The 16,611-nt window shown below is 54.2% G+C and overlaps 1 protein-coding gene and 1 long non-coding RNA gene across 4 annotated transcripts in view; one reads left to right on the top strand and one right to left on the bottom strand.

The window, feature by feature from the left end:
• Positions 1–5,126: 5,126 nt before the first annotated feature.
• On the bottom strand, positions 5,127–16,527 carry LOC125135339 (uncharacterized). The gene is made up of 2 exons (XR_007136945.1): positions 16,170–16,527; positions 5,127–5,416 (listed from the first exon to the last, which is right to left on the bottom strand). It is a non-coding gene; the product is annotated as an uncharacterized LOC125135339 (long non-coding RNA).
• The window catches only part of CCDC33 (coiled-coil domain containing 33), a 32,218-nt gene continuing 30,647 nt past the window's right edge, over positions 15,041–16,611 (top strand). Inside the window, exon 1 of one of the 3 annotated variants that reach the window (XM_047795365.1) lies at positions 15,041–15,237. In XM_047795365.1, the coding sequence (XP_047651321.1) occupies positions 15,169–15,237 (69 nt within the window). In that variant the 5' untranslated portion in view covers positions 15,041–15,168. The remainder of the gene's footprint in view (positions 15,238–16,611) is intronic. The other 2 variants (XM_047795362.1, XM_047795364.1) reach the window with 2 other exon arrangements.

Here is a 16,611-nt window from a genome sequence, read left to right as displayed (position 1 = left end):
GAGTGGACCCACCTCACTAGGGTCAGGGTCTTGTGGTTGTGACCTTGAGACAGGTGTAAGGCCTGGGCAGAGCTAGAGGAAGCCTTCACTTCCCTTCTGAGCAGCCTGGGGAATCTTTTTTTTTTTTTTTTTGGAAGAGGTAGGCTATTAAGTGAGGATAGAGAGTGAGGTATTAAGAGTCATCCCAAACATGACAATTCTCCAAGCACTAAACAACTTGCCCTAAACCCACCTCACTGTTTACCCCCTACATGCCCTAAACCCACCTTATGCTGAGCCAGGCAATATCTTCTGACACTGGGTGAGAGCTGGTGACATGAGGAGCTCTGTGTAGCCTCCAGACAGGCCTGGCTCCATTCACAGGGGCTCATAAAACCCCTGCCACTGACTAGATTGTCACTTGCCAGCAGCTACATCAGCAGTTCCTCCAACCAGCCAGGAAAAAAGAACTCCCTACCCCTGCCAGGTGCCCAGAGCTATGCCCAACTGTGCAGGGGCCCAAAGCGGGTGGGGTGGAAAGAGCCAAGGCCCTGAGCTCTGAGAGTTCCCCGGCAGGCAAGAGCGACAGTAGATGCACAGTAGCCAGTAAATATTTGCCCTTTTCTCTCCCATCAACCCCCTTCCCTCCCTCCCTCCAGTTTCCCTCCCTCCCTCCTTTCCTCCACTGCTCAGAGGAGATTTGTGGCAGACCAAGAGCCCTCATACCAGCAGATGAATAATTGACAAGGGTTGTTTAAAGATTCAGTGGAGTTTTTCCAACCTCACCACACTGGAATAACTCATTTCCTTCATTCTGTTTGAAAGTCTCACCCCCTCCCTTCATCTCTCCCCTTCCTGGTCCCCACATGCTCTCCCTGCTCCCTGCATTACACTTTTGTTTCTCTTCCATCTTGAGTCTGCTGAACCCAGAGTGCTCCTGCAATCCCCCAGTTTCTTTGTGTCCCCTTCCCCAGGTTCCCGCATCCCATTTAACCTGGTAGGTTGACTCCAGATCCTTTGGACACCACTTCCCCCAAGAAAATGGGCCCTATTTCAAAGGTAAGGAGAGGCAGGAAGGCCAGAGAAGCTGTGGCTCCCGCTCAGATCACAGGAGTCCCTCCCAGCCCAGGGACTGCTTCCCCACCAGCCAGGGGGAGAGGTGGCTCTGCCACACCTTCCCAGGGTGGCTCAGAGCGCTTTATGTATCTGAGCCTTGATCTTTCCATCTGTAATGGAGAGCTGCTAACCTTGACTTTCCTGCATCTCAGGGTCAGATGAGGCAGGGGCCTTCAGAAAGGGCTGGCAGTGTAGCAGAGACACCTGTGAGCCTGATCCTGCAAGTACCTGGTATGGCCCTATGGTGATCAACCATCCCTGTTTTCCCAGGACTTAGAACTTGTACTAAACCCGAGACAGTTCCAGGCAAATCAGGATGGGGTCATGGCATGGGCCCTCCCATGCCCAGCCCTGCTCCTTTCAAGGTGGCTACAACCTCAGCCCCCTCAGCACCCCACAGCCATAGGGCACACACCCTCTGCCCATCAATGCGGCTCCACCCTGCCCCTGCACTCACAGTGCTCTCACCACCTTCTTGAAGTGACCTTGAACTCCCTTCCCTTCTCTGGACTCCAGTACCTTCCTGTGTCAGCAGAAGAGGTTGGAGCAGATGTTCCAAAGGCCCTTGGGACTCCTGGGCTGTGACTGGAGCCTTGGTCCTGCCCCCAGGCTCTGGCCCAGGATGAAATCTGCAGCCTGGAGAGGCTGAGAGGCTCAGGCCTAACCTTGGATCCCTGGGCACCACCTGGTGGCAGGCAATGGGTCCTGAGCAGGAGGCAGCTGCCGGCAGTGGGTCATCTGAGTATGGACACTATTCACGTCAGTGGCAACTAGTAGCAGGAGCATCAGCCCAGGGTAATGGCCTCACCAAGCCCAGGAGCCTGGGGTTGGTCCCTCCGCCACCCCGTAAGCCAGATGACACCGAACCCAACCTGGGAGGCAGATTGCCCAGAACCTGAGAGTCTGAGCCCTACTCAAATCTTTGTACCACAAGAGGCAGGGAAACTACAAGAGAAACAGAGCACGACAGAGATTAAAGAAGGCACAGCCCTCTAGTGCCCACCTCAACAGCCTCCAGTCAGATGCCCTTGACTCAGTTCTCCCTACAGGCCACTAAGTGCATTCTAAAACATCACTGTCACCCCATCCCTCCTGCTCCAACACCTCAGTCTCCATCATCCCCAGTTCCGCTGCCCAGTGCTTGTGGCTCCATTTGCCAGGTCAGTGTTCTGTCCCTGCCACTCTGCAAGACCCCTGTTCTGGCCCCCTGACCTTAAGGCCCACCTAGAGACCTATGTTCACCACACACAAGCCCTAGATCCCGCTCCCCCTCCCGGCCCCTCCCAGGCCCAGCTCCTGCAGCTCCAGACCTCCTCACTCCTCCCCTGCACTCCTGAAGCCCAGGAGTAGTGAGCCCTGCATGCTGGCACTTGGGGGTTTCTAAAAATAAATCTTGTGAGGTGCACCAGCTCCCCCCTCCTCCTCTCCCAAGTCTGTCCTCCTCCTCCTCCTCCTCCAGTTCCTACAGAGAAAAAGAGAGAGTGCATCTCAAGCATTTGAGGAAGGGAGGGGGAGGGAGATGGAAAGGAAGAAATAAGGATCCCATCCTGCCCGCGTCTCTGTTATCTTCCCCTGCAGACCCCTCCTCCCCCTCCTCACCTCACTGTAGCAGATTTGAGCTTGTCTCCGCCACTCAGGAGCTGTGCGGCCGTGGATAAATCACTCCACTTCTCTGTGCCTGTCTCCTCATTGTGAATTGGAGGAGACACCCCCCCCCCCACCGACGCCCGCTTCTGTGGGCTGCAGGGAGGATTAACAAGAGAGTGGATGACAGTGCATTGGCAACTGTAAAGGACTGTCCACTTTGCAGGAGGCTTATTAATAGTCACTGATGGGGGTTTTCAAAATGGAGAATAAAATGGGGAAAGCACACAGACTCCAGGCCTCCCCACTCTGACCCCTTCTCCAGAAGGGCTGTTCCCAGACCCCTGACCCACTTCTCCTCCCTCCTTCCCCCCACCCTGGAATCTCCCTGGTGGGCCATTCTCCTCCTCCATCCATCACCTGGGACTAAAGAGATTAATAAACGAGACTCATAACTCAGCTACTGGGATGCAGCAGATATTTATAGCTCCGTTTCAATTTGCAGAGAGATTAAGTGTTTGTCGATTTATTGTCTTGGTGTGTGTGTAAGCAGCTGAGCAAGGCCCCCTGCAGGTCAGCTCCCCTCCCCCATGCCCCATACTCTCTCACTTTCGGGCTCACTACCCCCCCCCCCCCACATCATCCTGCATCCCTGCCGGGTCCTGGAGCTGGTGGGGAGCCCAGTGCTGACCAGCCCACAGAAAGCCACTAGCCATTGGAGTGGGCTTGTTTTTCTGACCACCTTGACCAGAGGGGCAAGTGGCCTTGGTCCCAGGAAAGGTTCCCAGGGCCCATGGAACAGCGTATTAGAATGGGAGAGGGACCCCACCCTTAGATGATTTAAGGGGCCCTTTCTGGGCCTCCAGCCTTATCTTTCCCCACAGAGCAAAGGGTTCAAGGGATAAGGCATATGTGCTTCAGAGCCCCAGCACCACGATCTAGACCAATCTTTGGGTAACCAAGACCCTAGGACTCCCTGCCCACAAAGTCTATCCTCCCAGGGGTTAAATACTTTCAGGGACAGCTGTTTAGGGGGGAGGGTGGGTACCTGCAGGGCGCCTCCATGTTTGCCCTTGTCCTGGGCCTCACAGGTAGCAGGGGCATATCCAGAGATGGGGAGGCAAACTTCCATGCAAGTGGCCCCCAGCCTAACTGGGGAGGAGCCTGCAGAGGCCAAGGGACAGGAGACAGCCTGGGGAAGTGGGTGAGAAAGGGGTGCCACCCCAGGGGCTGAGGGGTAGGAAGGGGAAGAAACTCTGCCCCAAGTCTGATCACTGCTTGAGGAGCCAAGAAGGGGGCCCGTGAACACAAGGAAAAAAAATATTAAGTGCTTCCCCACCCCCACCCCCTGAGCTGCTCCCCTTCCTTGTTGACTTGGCAGTCACGCAGTGCACCCATTTGTTCATTCATTCATTCAACTAGTTTTTTGAGCATTTACTATGTGCCACGCCCTGTTACCTCCCCCTGCAGACTCATCTCCTCATTCGTGCAGCTGTGGCAGCTTTGAGCCCGATCTCTACCACTCAGGAGCTGTGTGACCTTGGATAAGTCGCTCCACCTCTCTGGGCCTCCTCATCTGTTAAGAGGGGGAAATACTCTCCCCTTACCCAATTCTTGAAGCTTTTGAGAAGATTGACAAGAAGATAGTGAAGGGCCGTCCACTTTGCAGGAGGCTTATTAATAGTCGCTGCATTCATGGAGCCCTTGAAGATGGAGGGAGAAGGGGGGAAGCACAGCGCACCCAGGGCTTCCCTTCTGAACCCTCTCCAGAAGCTTGTCCCTAGGCTAAGTGGCAGAAACGTGAAAATAACTCCCTATACAGGTCCCTGTCCTCAGGAATCCTCCATTCAGCCAAAGAGACACATCAGAAATCAGTGAAGGAGGGTATGGCCAAGACTGGGGTGCAGTCTGCTCAGGGGATTGAAGGAGCACAGAGGGGAGTTTGCCTAACCTACCCCAACCCTTTGCGTAGAATGCCAGGCAGGGCGCACAGAGGGCACTGTTGTCGTAGGTTGACCGTGATTTGCTGGTACAGAAGTGTAGGTGGGTGAACTTGTTCCTGCAAGAAGAATCTGTTAGGTGGAGATTACCTGTGTGTGTGTGTGCCTACATGCGTGTATCTCCATATCTCCCAGGTGGGATCCTGACCTGGGATCTCACCGAGAGATACTGTGGGGCCCTCAGGCTAGTCCCTTCCCTCTCTGGACCTCAGTTTCCTTGTCTGTAAAGTGGGGAGAATACCTCCCTCCAGTGAGGGATGAGGAAGTCTTAGTAGGGTGAGGAGGGAACTGATGGGTGGGTAGGGCAATGGATTGGCCCAATCAAGACCTAGCCCCAAGTACTGAAAGACTGGGCTCAGAGGAGATATGCATGAGAGGGCCACTGGGGCAGAGTCCTCACCCCCACCCCCAGGAGGAAAGAAAATTAGCAGCCGAGAGAGCACTGGATAGGAAGGGTATCCAGAGACCTAAGGTCCAGTTTCTATTCTGCCGTGACTTGGGGGGGCCACCCTGGCTGACCTCCTTCCCTCTCAGGGTCTCAGCCTCCCCCTGTGTGGAGTGTGTGTCAGGAGGTGGGTATTGATGATTTCTCTTTCATCCCGGCAGACAAGGCAGGTGGAGGAAGGACGGCCTCCTGACTCTGCTCCTTAGTGAGATGGCTCTTGCTGCCTGGTATCACTGTCCATCTCGGCGCCTTGATTAAATGGTGGGTGGGCAGGGCAGGAGTGCAGCTCTCTCTGTAAATAAAGCCAAGATGATGAGGCCATCAATTGCTGAAGGCTCAAATCATTGACTGGTGAGGGTGGGAGGGGACTACAGAACCAGGGGAAGCTGGGAAAAGGGGCCCATCCCTTCTGCAAATTGCCACCTTAGCCCTCCTTTTAATAATATGAATTATATCCATCAGTCGTTATTGAGCTCTTACTCTGCTCCCAGAAACTTGTCATAATCTTGTTTCATCCTTGCACCAATCTGATGAAGGATATACAGTTATCATCCCCATATTACAGTTGGGGAAACTGCTGGGAGATCAGCAACCCTCCCAGGGCCACAGAGCAAGACTGAGAGGGAGCATTCATCAATCCAGTGCCCGTCTGGGGTCTCAGCCCAATGCCTGCTCTTGCAGCTGCCTTGGCCAAGCCTCATGATGCAGAAGAAGTCAAGAGCCTGATGAGTTTGACTCATCATCATCCCAGCCCATCTGGGTGGGAGGGCTGCCTTGGTATCTATTAAACCCCAAAGCAGAGCTCTGTGGTGGCAGGTCCCCTTCCCAACCCCACCCCAAACCTGTGAGAATGCATGCGGAGGGCTACATACCATGTTTCCTATACCCCAAATAACAGAAAGTTACAAATCAGGCTGTAGCCCACAAACGAGTAAATATGTCCTATTCTTCTACTCCAACAAGTATATCTTAGAAACCACCCCAGAGAATTCTCAGATTCCACCTTGGACCCTGGGGACATGGGGAGAGCAGCTCCCAGCCCCCTGCCCCTAGCGCCCCCATCTCTCACAGGAGATGTCCCCTTTCCTTCTTATCCAGCTCAGTGTCACTTCTACACCCGAATGACCCAGTGACTGTGTGAGGCCTTTTACCTGCCTGAGGGTGCACCCTCCCCTTTAGGGGGACAAGCCTGGAAGCAGGAAGAAGGAATTTGGGGTCCCCAGCACTGAAGTGTAGTCTGGAGTGGTACTCAGGCTCTGGATGGGCATATGCCCTTGGCCCCACTAACTCCTCTCACCCCTTGAGGAGGGTATGGCCCTAGGAGGGCCAGAGCGGGACTCTTATAGTACATAGGATCCTGGGCAAGGGCCCTTCTAGTCCAGGGCTAAGGGCACAACTGTCCCTCCCCCAGCTCACTGACTCTATTAGGGTGGACTCCTGAGCTCAGATTAAATGCTTTTCTGTACAATCCAATTTCCTCCTGACCTGGACTGGAAAAGCCCAGCTCATGCCCGTACACACACACACACACACACACACACACACACACACACTACATTCAGTGTTAAATATCCAATCAGGTCCAAAGATAATAGAGAAGGGCCAGTTCACTCCCAGTTTAATCAGATAAAATACCCATTCATCGCTCCTCCAGCGGCAGACTCCCCTCCTCAGCGCCTCCAGGACTGAGTAGGTGGGAGGGGTGGGGCAGGAGGGGCTACAGGGCTGAGACGCCAGTGGGGAACTGTAGGCCAGGAGGAGCGAGTTGAGTTTGTGGGCTGTGCCTTTAAATCTTCAAGGTGGGGGGGTGGGGGGGGGGACAGCATTGCCCACAGGGGACTAATTATCCTTCAGCCTTTAGCCGGCTCTTACTCAAATAGACAAAAGGGGGCTCAGCAGCCCTGATGGGGCTCAGCTTCTGCAGCAGAATTTTTTTCCTCTCAGATATGCAAATCCAGCTCCATGTGGTGGGCCCTGGGGATGGCTGGATAGTGGTTCAGGGATTTAGAAGGGACAGAAAGGGCAAGGGCCTGGCAGCTGGACCGCCCTCAGAGGACTGGTTTTAGAGGCATCTCAGCTCCCTCCTCTGGCGGGGTGGGGAGCCCCTCTGAGCCCTGCTTCAGCATCAGGGGGAGTCTTGTGGAGGCCAAGGTGAAGGCCCCTCCCTCTTGCCTTCTCCTTTAAGTGATGGGGGCTCCCATGGAATGCCAGAGGGGCTCCCTCAGGAAGCTGGCTCAGGGTCTAGGAGCCAATAGTCCAAATGGAACTCTCCTGCCCACTTGACCCTCTTTGCCCTAGGACACAGCTACCAGGTATGTTGTCCCTGCTCTAAACACTTCTAAAGCTCCCTCACCTGAAGCACGAGCCCTTCAGCCTCATGACTCCTGTGACCGCTAAAGCCTGTGCTCCAACCCAGAATATTCTACCCACACCCAACCCTAATATACTGGCTCACAGCTCCAGGCCTTTGCTCTGCTCTCTCAGCCACATATCGCCTTCCTGATCCACACTCTGAGGGGCCTGGCACACAGTAGGTGCTCCATAAATGGGTCCACAAGTACATAAAATGCCCCTTCCTAAGAAGCCACCTGGTCCACGGGAGAAGACAGGCCCGGATCAGAGACAGGAAATTTGTTTTCTGACTCCGAACCCAGCCAGCACCTATAGGAGCCTCAGTCTTTTCAACTGTGAAATAGGAATAATGGTAACACTTATCCCACAGGCTGGCTGCAAAAATCTCCTCATGGCACCTGGAAAGGGTTCTGTGAGATGCGAAGTACCTCTGGTTCCTTAACATTCGCAGCAGGAGGTGAAGAGAACAGTATGGGAGAGTTTAGGGCTTTGGGGGGAGTCCAGATTTCCTTTCTCTCAGCTCCTCCAAGACCTTCATGTCAGACAACCATCGGCCTCTCTGTTAGGGAATCCATTCCTCCCGTGTGTATAGTCTTTTCCTTACCGGTCCCAGACTTTGCCAAGACCTCTATCAGTATGCGATCTTACTGCCTTCTCAGCAGGAGGGGCTTGGGGCCTGGGCATTAAAAGTGGGAGGGGATTGGAGTTCCTGCTGTGGCTCCAACCAGAATCCATGAGGATGCGGGTTCGGTCCCTGGGTTAAAGATCCAATGTTGCTGCAAGCTGCAGTGTAGGTTGCAGATGTGGCTCGGATCCCGTGTTGCTGTGGCTGTGGCGTAGGCCAGCAGATGAGCTCTGATTTGGAGCACCCAGGAACTTCCATATGCACTGGGTGTGACCTTAAAAAAAAAATCGTGGGAGAGGCTGGATTTGTCTTGTGGGGCAGCAGGTTAAGGATCCCATGTTGTCAGTGCAGCAGCCTGGGTCAATCTCTGGCCCAGGAATTTTCACCTGCTGCTGGTGTAGGGAAAAAAAGAAAAAAAAGTGGGAGGGGAGCTGGTAGGACTAGAGGTGTGTTTGGGGAAGGTCTGACTAATCAGGGTTTGCATTCTGAGCCTAAACCCTGGGCCTGAGGTGAACAGAGGCACTGGCACCCTCCAAGAGACTGGGTAGAGAGTGAGCCCTCAGGCAATGGGAGCACCCCCAAGAAACCCCTCCCCTCACTGCTGCTGCATCTCTGAGGGCCAGGGCCCAGGGGTATTCCCAGGAGGAGGAAGGGCAAGTCATGAGAAAAAAGCTGCTAAGCCAGCTGAGAAGGGGCCCTGATGGGACCAACTGCCTTGTGGCTCAAGCTTCCAAAGGTAAAATGTAATGCAGGTTTCCAAAGCATTGCCCAGGAGTTGGAAAGCAGAATGCTTTGTGAAGCTATGGAGTAAATCTGGAGCCTGGAAGAAATGATCAGTTTGTAGCATTTCAGGGCTGGGCTGGAGGCAGGAAGGGTGAACCAGCCAGAAAGGATCCAGCTGCTGAGGATGGGGGCAGAAGATATAACGGCCTCTTAAAAAGGATCCAGATGGGGCCAGAGAGACAGAGATGAGGTCAGTGAGCTCCCAGAGATGGGGACATACACCTGCCCATCCCCAAGTACCCTGAGGCATTACCCAGCCATGCCAGCCTCCTCCAGAAAGCCCTGGGAGTCTGCACCTTCCAGCTCATCAGACCTGGCCATTTGGAGCAGAGGACCCCTCCCAGTGCTGGCTTTCTAGGGGCTAAGGTGAGCCCCACCTCCAGCTCCTCTGTCACCCCAGTCCCTCCCCTAGGCACTGTCCCTCTCTCAGTTCCAGATCCTTTCAGCCTCCCTGAATCCCCCAAGAGGCCCAGATGTCCAGCCTGGGCCTCCTTCCCCCACACCAGAGACCTGATAGGTGGCCCCAGGATCTCTGCCCACCACAGCCCTACTCTAGAGCTTTTTCCCCCAGGCCTGGTGAGGGGACATTGAATGGGAAGCAGTGGGCCCCTACTTTCACAGAAATGATAAGATGGGGGAGGGTGAAAACGAGAGTCTAGAATTCAGGCCTAAAGAGCATGCTTATCTATAGAGATGATGCTCTACTAATTATCTCAATTCCCTTCAGCCAAAGATGGCCAAGAAGGTAGGTCGGGGCATCAGAAAGTGGTGTTGGAAAAGGACATAAAGGACTCAGGGTCCTTCCTGTTAGGTGATTCAGGGGAGAATTCAAGGACATAAGGCTTTGCTCTGGTTAGATGCTCTCAGGAGGGGGGATAATTCTATGAGTGAGGATTTTAGTGATTCTTATGCAGAAGGCAGGGGAACAATGAGGCTGCAACTGTCCTTGGTAAAGAATCAGTTGGCACTCACATTAGCCAGAAAAGGCTGCTGTCTTGTCATCTTTGTGGTTTGGACAATGTTCATGTTTCATCTGTGTTCAGACATGATTACACAGTGGCCTTTTTTCTTTCTTTCTTTCTTTTTTTTTTATTGTTGTTGTTTTGTCTTTCTGGTCAGAGAGTAGCCGTGTCTGACGCTGTGATATTATGTTCAATATTATGTTCGATAAGACAACACCATGGTCTAGTTTTGTGCACCAGACCAGCTCTTGGCACATCAGGGGCTGCTTCTTCCAGTGCCAGGCACTGCGTTTGACACTGGACACTAATTCTTCTTCACTATAGCCCTCTCCCCCTTGCACAGATGATGAAACTGAGGATCAGAGAAGCCAAGTGCTTGGCAAAACCAAGAGTAACTGGCAAAACCAAAACGTGAATGCTGAGCTCCCTGGCACCAAAATCTCTTGTACCTCCCTGCCCTTGGCCTTGAGGCTGAGCCTCCACTCAGGGCCCAGGATCCTAAATTGTGTCCCCTCAGGCATGTCAGCTGGCATCTCTTACTGCAGGGGCTCAGCCCGCCTGTCATGGGCCAGCCACAGTGTCAGCAGCAGCCACAGTGTCAGCAGCAGCCACAGTGTCAGCAGCCGCTCTGGCTCAGGCTAGTCCCCAGTGCCTAAAGGTGTGAGGGGTAATGAGGGCCCGTAATTAAGGTTTCTGGAGACATGGCCGGGAGATTTATAGACAGGCTTTGTCAATAACTGCTCGCAACTGCAGATCCAGCGAGACATCGATAAGTGCTCGTTACAGCTTCTCCCACCTCCCTGCCCTGGCCCCCCTCCACCCCCTCCCGGGCCTGTCAGCCAGCCTGTTCGCAGCGCCTGTGTACACAGGCTTCGCTCAATTAATTTGCACTTGTTGGCACCATCTGTTCTTTTCATGTGTTCTTATCAGGAGTGTGTGGGTCCTGCCTCCTCCTCAGATGTGCTCCAGAGCAGGGACATGGCATCCTCCTCAAACTGGCTCTGCGGATGGGGGCACTGTCCCCTCCCTTGGTCTAGGACTTAGCTAAAGGTGGAGCTAAGTCTTCCCCTTCCTTCATCTGCCCCCCATCCGGCCACCTCTAGTCCCTCACCCCGGCGAGCCATGGCTGATCTGAGGCGCTTGCAGACCACTTCTGAGGCTGAACCCACCAGGCAGGGCCTTGGCCCTCCAATCCAAATCAAGCTCCCCCCGCCCCAGAAGGCCGGCTACCCTGGGGGCCTGAGAGGCAGGTCTCCAGACCTTGTCCCAGCTCTAGTTCCCACGGCCTGAGATTTTCAGGTCCCTCCTCCAAGAACAGAGACATCCTTGGGCCATAGGGTAGCAGGGGGCTGAGAAGCCACGGTCAAGTATGTTTCCCATGAGCAGCATGGGTCAAGAGTGGGACAGAACCTAGACTTGCACAGCCTCAGGGAGAAGTGGGCCATGGCCTGGTGGCTCCAGGATGCCAGGGCAGGTGGCCCACCCAGAGGACTGAGAAAGGGCAGCATCCTAAGTTTGTCCACCCATGGCCAGCACCCCATCCCCAGGTTCTTACCAGCCAACATCTCAATCCTACTCCTCTTAGAGCCACCCTTTCCTCTGAAAGGTCTTGACCCCTTCCAACACTGAGGGACAGTGCTTCCTGCCCTCTACACAGATTTCAGAGATGGCCTGGCTTTCCTGGCCCTGAAAGGTGACAAAATGCTCAGCTGCCTCTGGCAGGAAGGTGCTATGGGAGGCCAGGCAATTTCTTGCCCTCTCTGGGCTTTGGTGCCCTCTACAGCTCTTTGGGTATGTTTACCAGGTAACCAGGCCTTAGCCTGGGAAATTCACAGTCAAGCGTGGTGCCAGTGTCTAGATCTAGTCCAGCCCAGCCCCTTGACTAGAACAGGCTCCACACTAAGGCCTTGGCCTGCCATTCAAGGCCCCATGACTGGGCCCTGCAGTCACACAGCCTCATCTCCCACTGCCCTCCTCACCACACATCCTGACTCTCTGCACCTCATCCACTGGGCCTCCCACCTTCACACCTTTGCACCTGCTGTTCCCTCTGCCAGGAACCTACCCCTTCCTTACTCCTGTACCACCTGACACACTTGGTGGCCCTGAAGGCCAGCTGGGGACAGGAGAGCCAGCTGCATAGTCCGGGCAGGTGGTTAAGAGAGTAGACTCTGGAACCAGCTCTCCTTCTGGGACAAGTTTCCTGACCTTGTCCTGCTTCACTCTCCTCCTCTGTAGAATGGGTATAATGGCAACTGCCTCACTGGGTTACTGGAGGGATGAAGTTACATTGATCTATTCAAAGTATTTAGAACAGGGCTGGCCCATAGTGAGGGTTTCTAGTCCAGTTCAGGCTCTAGAAACTCACAAAAGGAAGCTGGCATCTTTTCTAGCCAAATGGGGTGGAAAAGGCTTTTGTCACGAGGTGGATCAAGAAAGGATCTGCAGAGACAGGGTGAAGGCGCCTCCATCCTTTTGGTGGAGGAACTGCAAGGCACAGAGGCAGGACAGAACAGAGCCTCTGTTCTTCCCTTCAGCGGTTCTGAGGTTTCAGGAAGCAAATGCATGTAGGGGTCACTGGCGGAAGGGGAGCTGCTCTATGAGGCTACGGAGCGTGGGGCCAGGTCACATGGGACCTTGACCACTGAGCTGGATGAATAACCCCACCCCAGAGCCACCAGTCTTCTCTGTTCTCCCCTCTACCTGCTCCCTACCTCAGCCTGGTGCCTACCCTGCTTTCCTGGGCCCCACAGAGGAAGGACATCTCCCAGCCCCGCAAAGAACCCTAGTCTTTACACAGCAACTTTCTGCTATGCCTCACCACGCTTCAGGGTGGGGGCTCCTTAGCACTGATTTTTTGAGACCAGGCAAGTCCCACTGGGCTTCAAGGGGTAGGTTCAAGCCTTTGGGTACAGCTTCCCCTCCCTCCCAGCATCCCACACGTGCTCTGTGTCCAGTGACAGAGCCCCCGAGGGCTCCACTCAGTTTCCCTCCTGCCTCCCACCAGAGCAGGGCTGGAAGACAGCCATGTCGGGAGCCTGGCTGAGCACAGCAATGCCTCTGCATGGTACATTATTGATGGGGCTTCTAATTGTGCGTTTCCCAAAGTCTACAGGCTTTTGATGAAAAATTCATGGCACGCCTGAGGATGGGAGCAGATTCAATCGATTGGCAGTGCAGCGGGCCTGGGAGCCTTGGGCCCCTCTCAGCGAGGGGGCAGCTGAAGGCTGGGCTGGGAGGGGGTATAAGTCTGGCTTTGTCTTTATCCCAGGCTTCTGCCCCTGGGTCTTGGGACAGAGGATGTACCCACAACAGCCCATATACCCTATGGGGAGGCAGAAAGGCAGGATCAGGAAGGTCTAGGCCCACATCTGGGGTGCCAACTGGGTGGGTGATGCCACCGGAGAGGTTGGCCATCCCCATCACAAGCCTTGTTTCCATTTCCCTAGAAGAGTGTTGGAACCTCCAGGGCCTCCGTGAGTCCCACAGAGGAGGGACTAATATTTCCCGAGCCAATCACATGCCAGGCACTATGCTTGGAGCTTTTCCCCATAACCGCAGTACATCCCCAAAGGCTCCAGGAGATGGTGCAGTCACATTTTCCATCTCACAGAGGATGAAACTGAGGCTCAGAGTGGGACTCGAACACAGCACTGAGCAAACTTGAAACCCACTGTCTTTCTATGGCTCCCAGTCCCAGCCAACTCCCCTGCCCCATCCCTATTAAACAGAGGAAGAAACCCCATTAAAAAACAGTGAACTCTCTATGGTCTTAAAGTAAATTAAATAAAAAATGAGGCCTGCAGAGGAAGAGAGTAAGATCCCCCTTACACCACTGACAGAGGCCAGAGACCCCCAACCATGTAGAGTCCTATGCTAGCACCCAGCAGCCAAGGGTCGGGGTGCCTGCTTTTGAAAAAGGTCAAGCTAAAAAATAAAAATAAAAATAAATAAAAATAAAGGAGTTCCTGTCGTGGCACAGCAGAAACGAATCTGACTAGGAACCATGAGGTTGTGGGTTTGATCCCTGGCCTCGCTCATTGGGTTAAGGATCTGGCGTTGCCATGAGCTGTGGTGTAGGCCACAGATGTGGCTCAAATCTGGCATTGCTATGGCTGTGGTGGAGGCCGGTGGGTACAGCTCCAATTGGACCCCTAGCCTGGGAACCTCCATATGCCACAGGTGGGGCCCTAAAAAGACAAAACAAAAAACAAAAACAAAAAAAAAACGCCTGTCTGTCTTGGACTTTCCAGGCAGGGATGATTCTTATGCCACCATTGAAACCCCAGAAACCCCCTGTCTTGGACTTTCCAGGCAGGGATGATTCTTGTGCCACCATTGAAACCCCAGAAACCCCCAACATTCTTCTATCTATTCGTTAAACAGATCAACAAATATTTATGGAGTCCCAACTTTGTTCAGGAATTTTGCTAGGTACAGATGAGGGGAGTAGCTATTAGGAAAGGCTTTGGGACCAAACTTGCCTGGGACAGGCTGGACCCAACTCAGCTGGGGAAAAGCCAGACAGACCCCTCCATGCCCTAGGTGGGTGTTTCTGCAACCCAGGCCAAGGGCAGTTAGAGCAGATGGCTCTGCCTTAGTGACCAAGGCCGTTTCTAAGTGGTGAGTTGCCTTGTTTGGGTTTGTTTTCCATTCGCTTCCCAGTGAGTTCCTTTTAAAAACATCCACCCATGTTGTCTCAACTGAACTAACAGGAAAGGAATTTGTCCAGACTATCAGGAAAGCAGAGATGGGCAAGCCCAGGGGGCAGGCGTGGGGCCCTAGGCCTCTGTGTGCAGCTGCAGGAGAAGAGTGAGTCTAGCCTGGGTTGCTGTGGAGGGATTGCTGAGGGTGCAAGGGCTGCAGAGAGGGGAAGCCAAGGGCCAGAAACAGGAGAAGGCTGAGGGGAAGAAGGAGGGGGAGATTGAGGGTATGGGGTAACCAAGGGGCAGAGACCACGGAGATGGAGAGGGGAAGCTAAGGGGAGACTGAGGTTTAGATACAGGGCAGGGCAGGGGGAGGCTGAGACTGGGGTTGAGGAGGCAGAAGGCCAGAGCCATTCAGGACCTTGCCCCTTTCCTGGCCTCCTGGCCCCCTAGCCCTTCCAGGCCCTGCCATCTCCTTGCAGTTCTCTGGCCAAGGAATGAGCTAGCATGATTCTAGTCACCCCACCCAGATGCCCCCACCCTGAAACAATGGGGAAGTGGCCCCTTGGGCCTGCCTGCTTCCAGCTCAGGGCTGGGCTTGGTCACTAGGCAGGCACTTGTTGTAGCAACAGTCCCTGAGGACCCATCCTAGGGAACAGGACTGCTAGCAGGAAAGATGGAGGAGGCAGAGTCCCCATCTGCCCTGGCCCCCAAGGCTGCCCCAGGCCTCCTTGACAGCTGCTCTGTAAGTCTGCCCCAACACCCACCAGTTCTGGGAGCGTGGGTTGGTTCACCTAACAGCCAGGTGTGTTGGGATGTGTTGCCTGGCAACCAGTAAAAGGGTTCCCAGAGCAAGGTAGAGGGAAGATTAGAAGATCAGGCCTGCAGGTGTTGAGCCCTAGATGCCCGTGTTCACAGGAACCTTGGGCAGGGCTCCCAGTCCAGGCCACCTGAGCCCACACCCACGAACCCAGAGAAGGAAGAGAAAAGGACTTCCAGAAAAACTCAATAAAGTGATCATTGTTTCCTGCTAAGTGGGGCCCTGGCGCTGGCCTCTTGGAGGTCCAGGCCTACATCCTAGAAAGTAACCAGGCCTGGCTAGCCTAGAGTGGTCAGACCAAGAAGTCTTATTTGTAGGGCAGCGCTCACTAGGGCTCTGAGGGAGACCAGTGAGGCAGATAGGGGCATCCAAGAGGAAATGAATCAGCCTCAGGCAGGGGGCCTGTGTTGTCTGGGTTAGTGATAACTTTCTCATTCAGACCCTAGTCACCAAAGCATTTTTCTTTCTTTGTGGCAAGAACTCAGAGCACACTCAGCAGGCATCATCACCCCAGCCTGCATGAGGAGGCCTAGAGTAGGCAAGCAACTTGTCTAAGGTCATATAGCAGAGATGGGCAGAGGCTGGATTAAAATGTAAGATTCTAGACCCCAGCCAGGGCTCTTCTAGTACCCGCATGGGGCACTCAGAGACGGCAAAACTCTAACTAGGGAGAATGCTAGCAGAAGGGGACCTCTGGGAAGGGGTTCTTTATGAGAGAGTGAGCAGGGTTCTGAGGCCAGGGTTGGGGTCTGTACCTTCATCAACCCCCTGAGTGCCTGGCTCTGTACTTCCCTAGGCTGAGGGCAAGGACCCATCCCAAGCTGAGTCCAGAAGAGGCAGGACTCTGAGCCACAAACCTGAGAAGGAGTGATTGATGGCTGGGTAGAGGTAGCCCAGGGGATCTTCCTGGAGGTGGAGGGCCCAGAGTGGAGCCCTGAAGGTTGGCCGGGTTCTGGGAGGCCTGGGAAGGGAAATGGGAAAGGAAAAACAGAGCCTCTCTAGGAAGCCCCTCCCCCAAGCCAGCCCCACCCCCAGCCCCATTGTCCAGACCCTGCTCAATTAGCTGTCCTGGCTCCTGCAGGGGCCAATTAGGCAGGGGCTGGGGTCAGCAGCCAAGGCCTCGCCACCCCTCCGAGCTTCAGTGTGCTAAACACAAAAGCTTTCTAGGCGCCATCTCTGCAGCAGCAGGAAGGAAAAGAAAGAACAGAAGAAAGGGAAAAAAAACCACTCCTTTTGTTTCTTTGCTGTAACCTTGGGTTGAACAAAGAAGCAACTGCCTCCAGCTCAGGGAACATGTTT

Source organism: Phacochoerus africanus, chromosome 9 (assembly GCF_016906955.1).
Source record: "Phacochoerus africanus isolate WHEZ1 chromosome 9, ROS_Pafr_v1, whole genome shotgun sequence".
Lineage (NCBI taxonomy): Eukaryota > Metazoa > Chordata > Mammalia > Artiodactyla > Suidae > Phacochoerus > Phacochoerus africanus.
The sequence above is the reverse complement of the archived record's forward strand: the minus strand, read 5'-3'. Positions and strand labels throughout refer to the sequence as shown.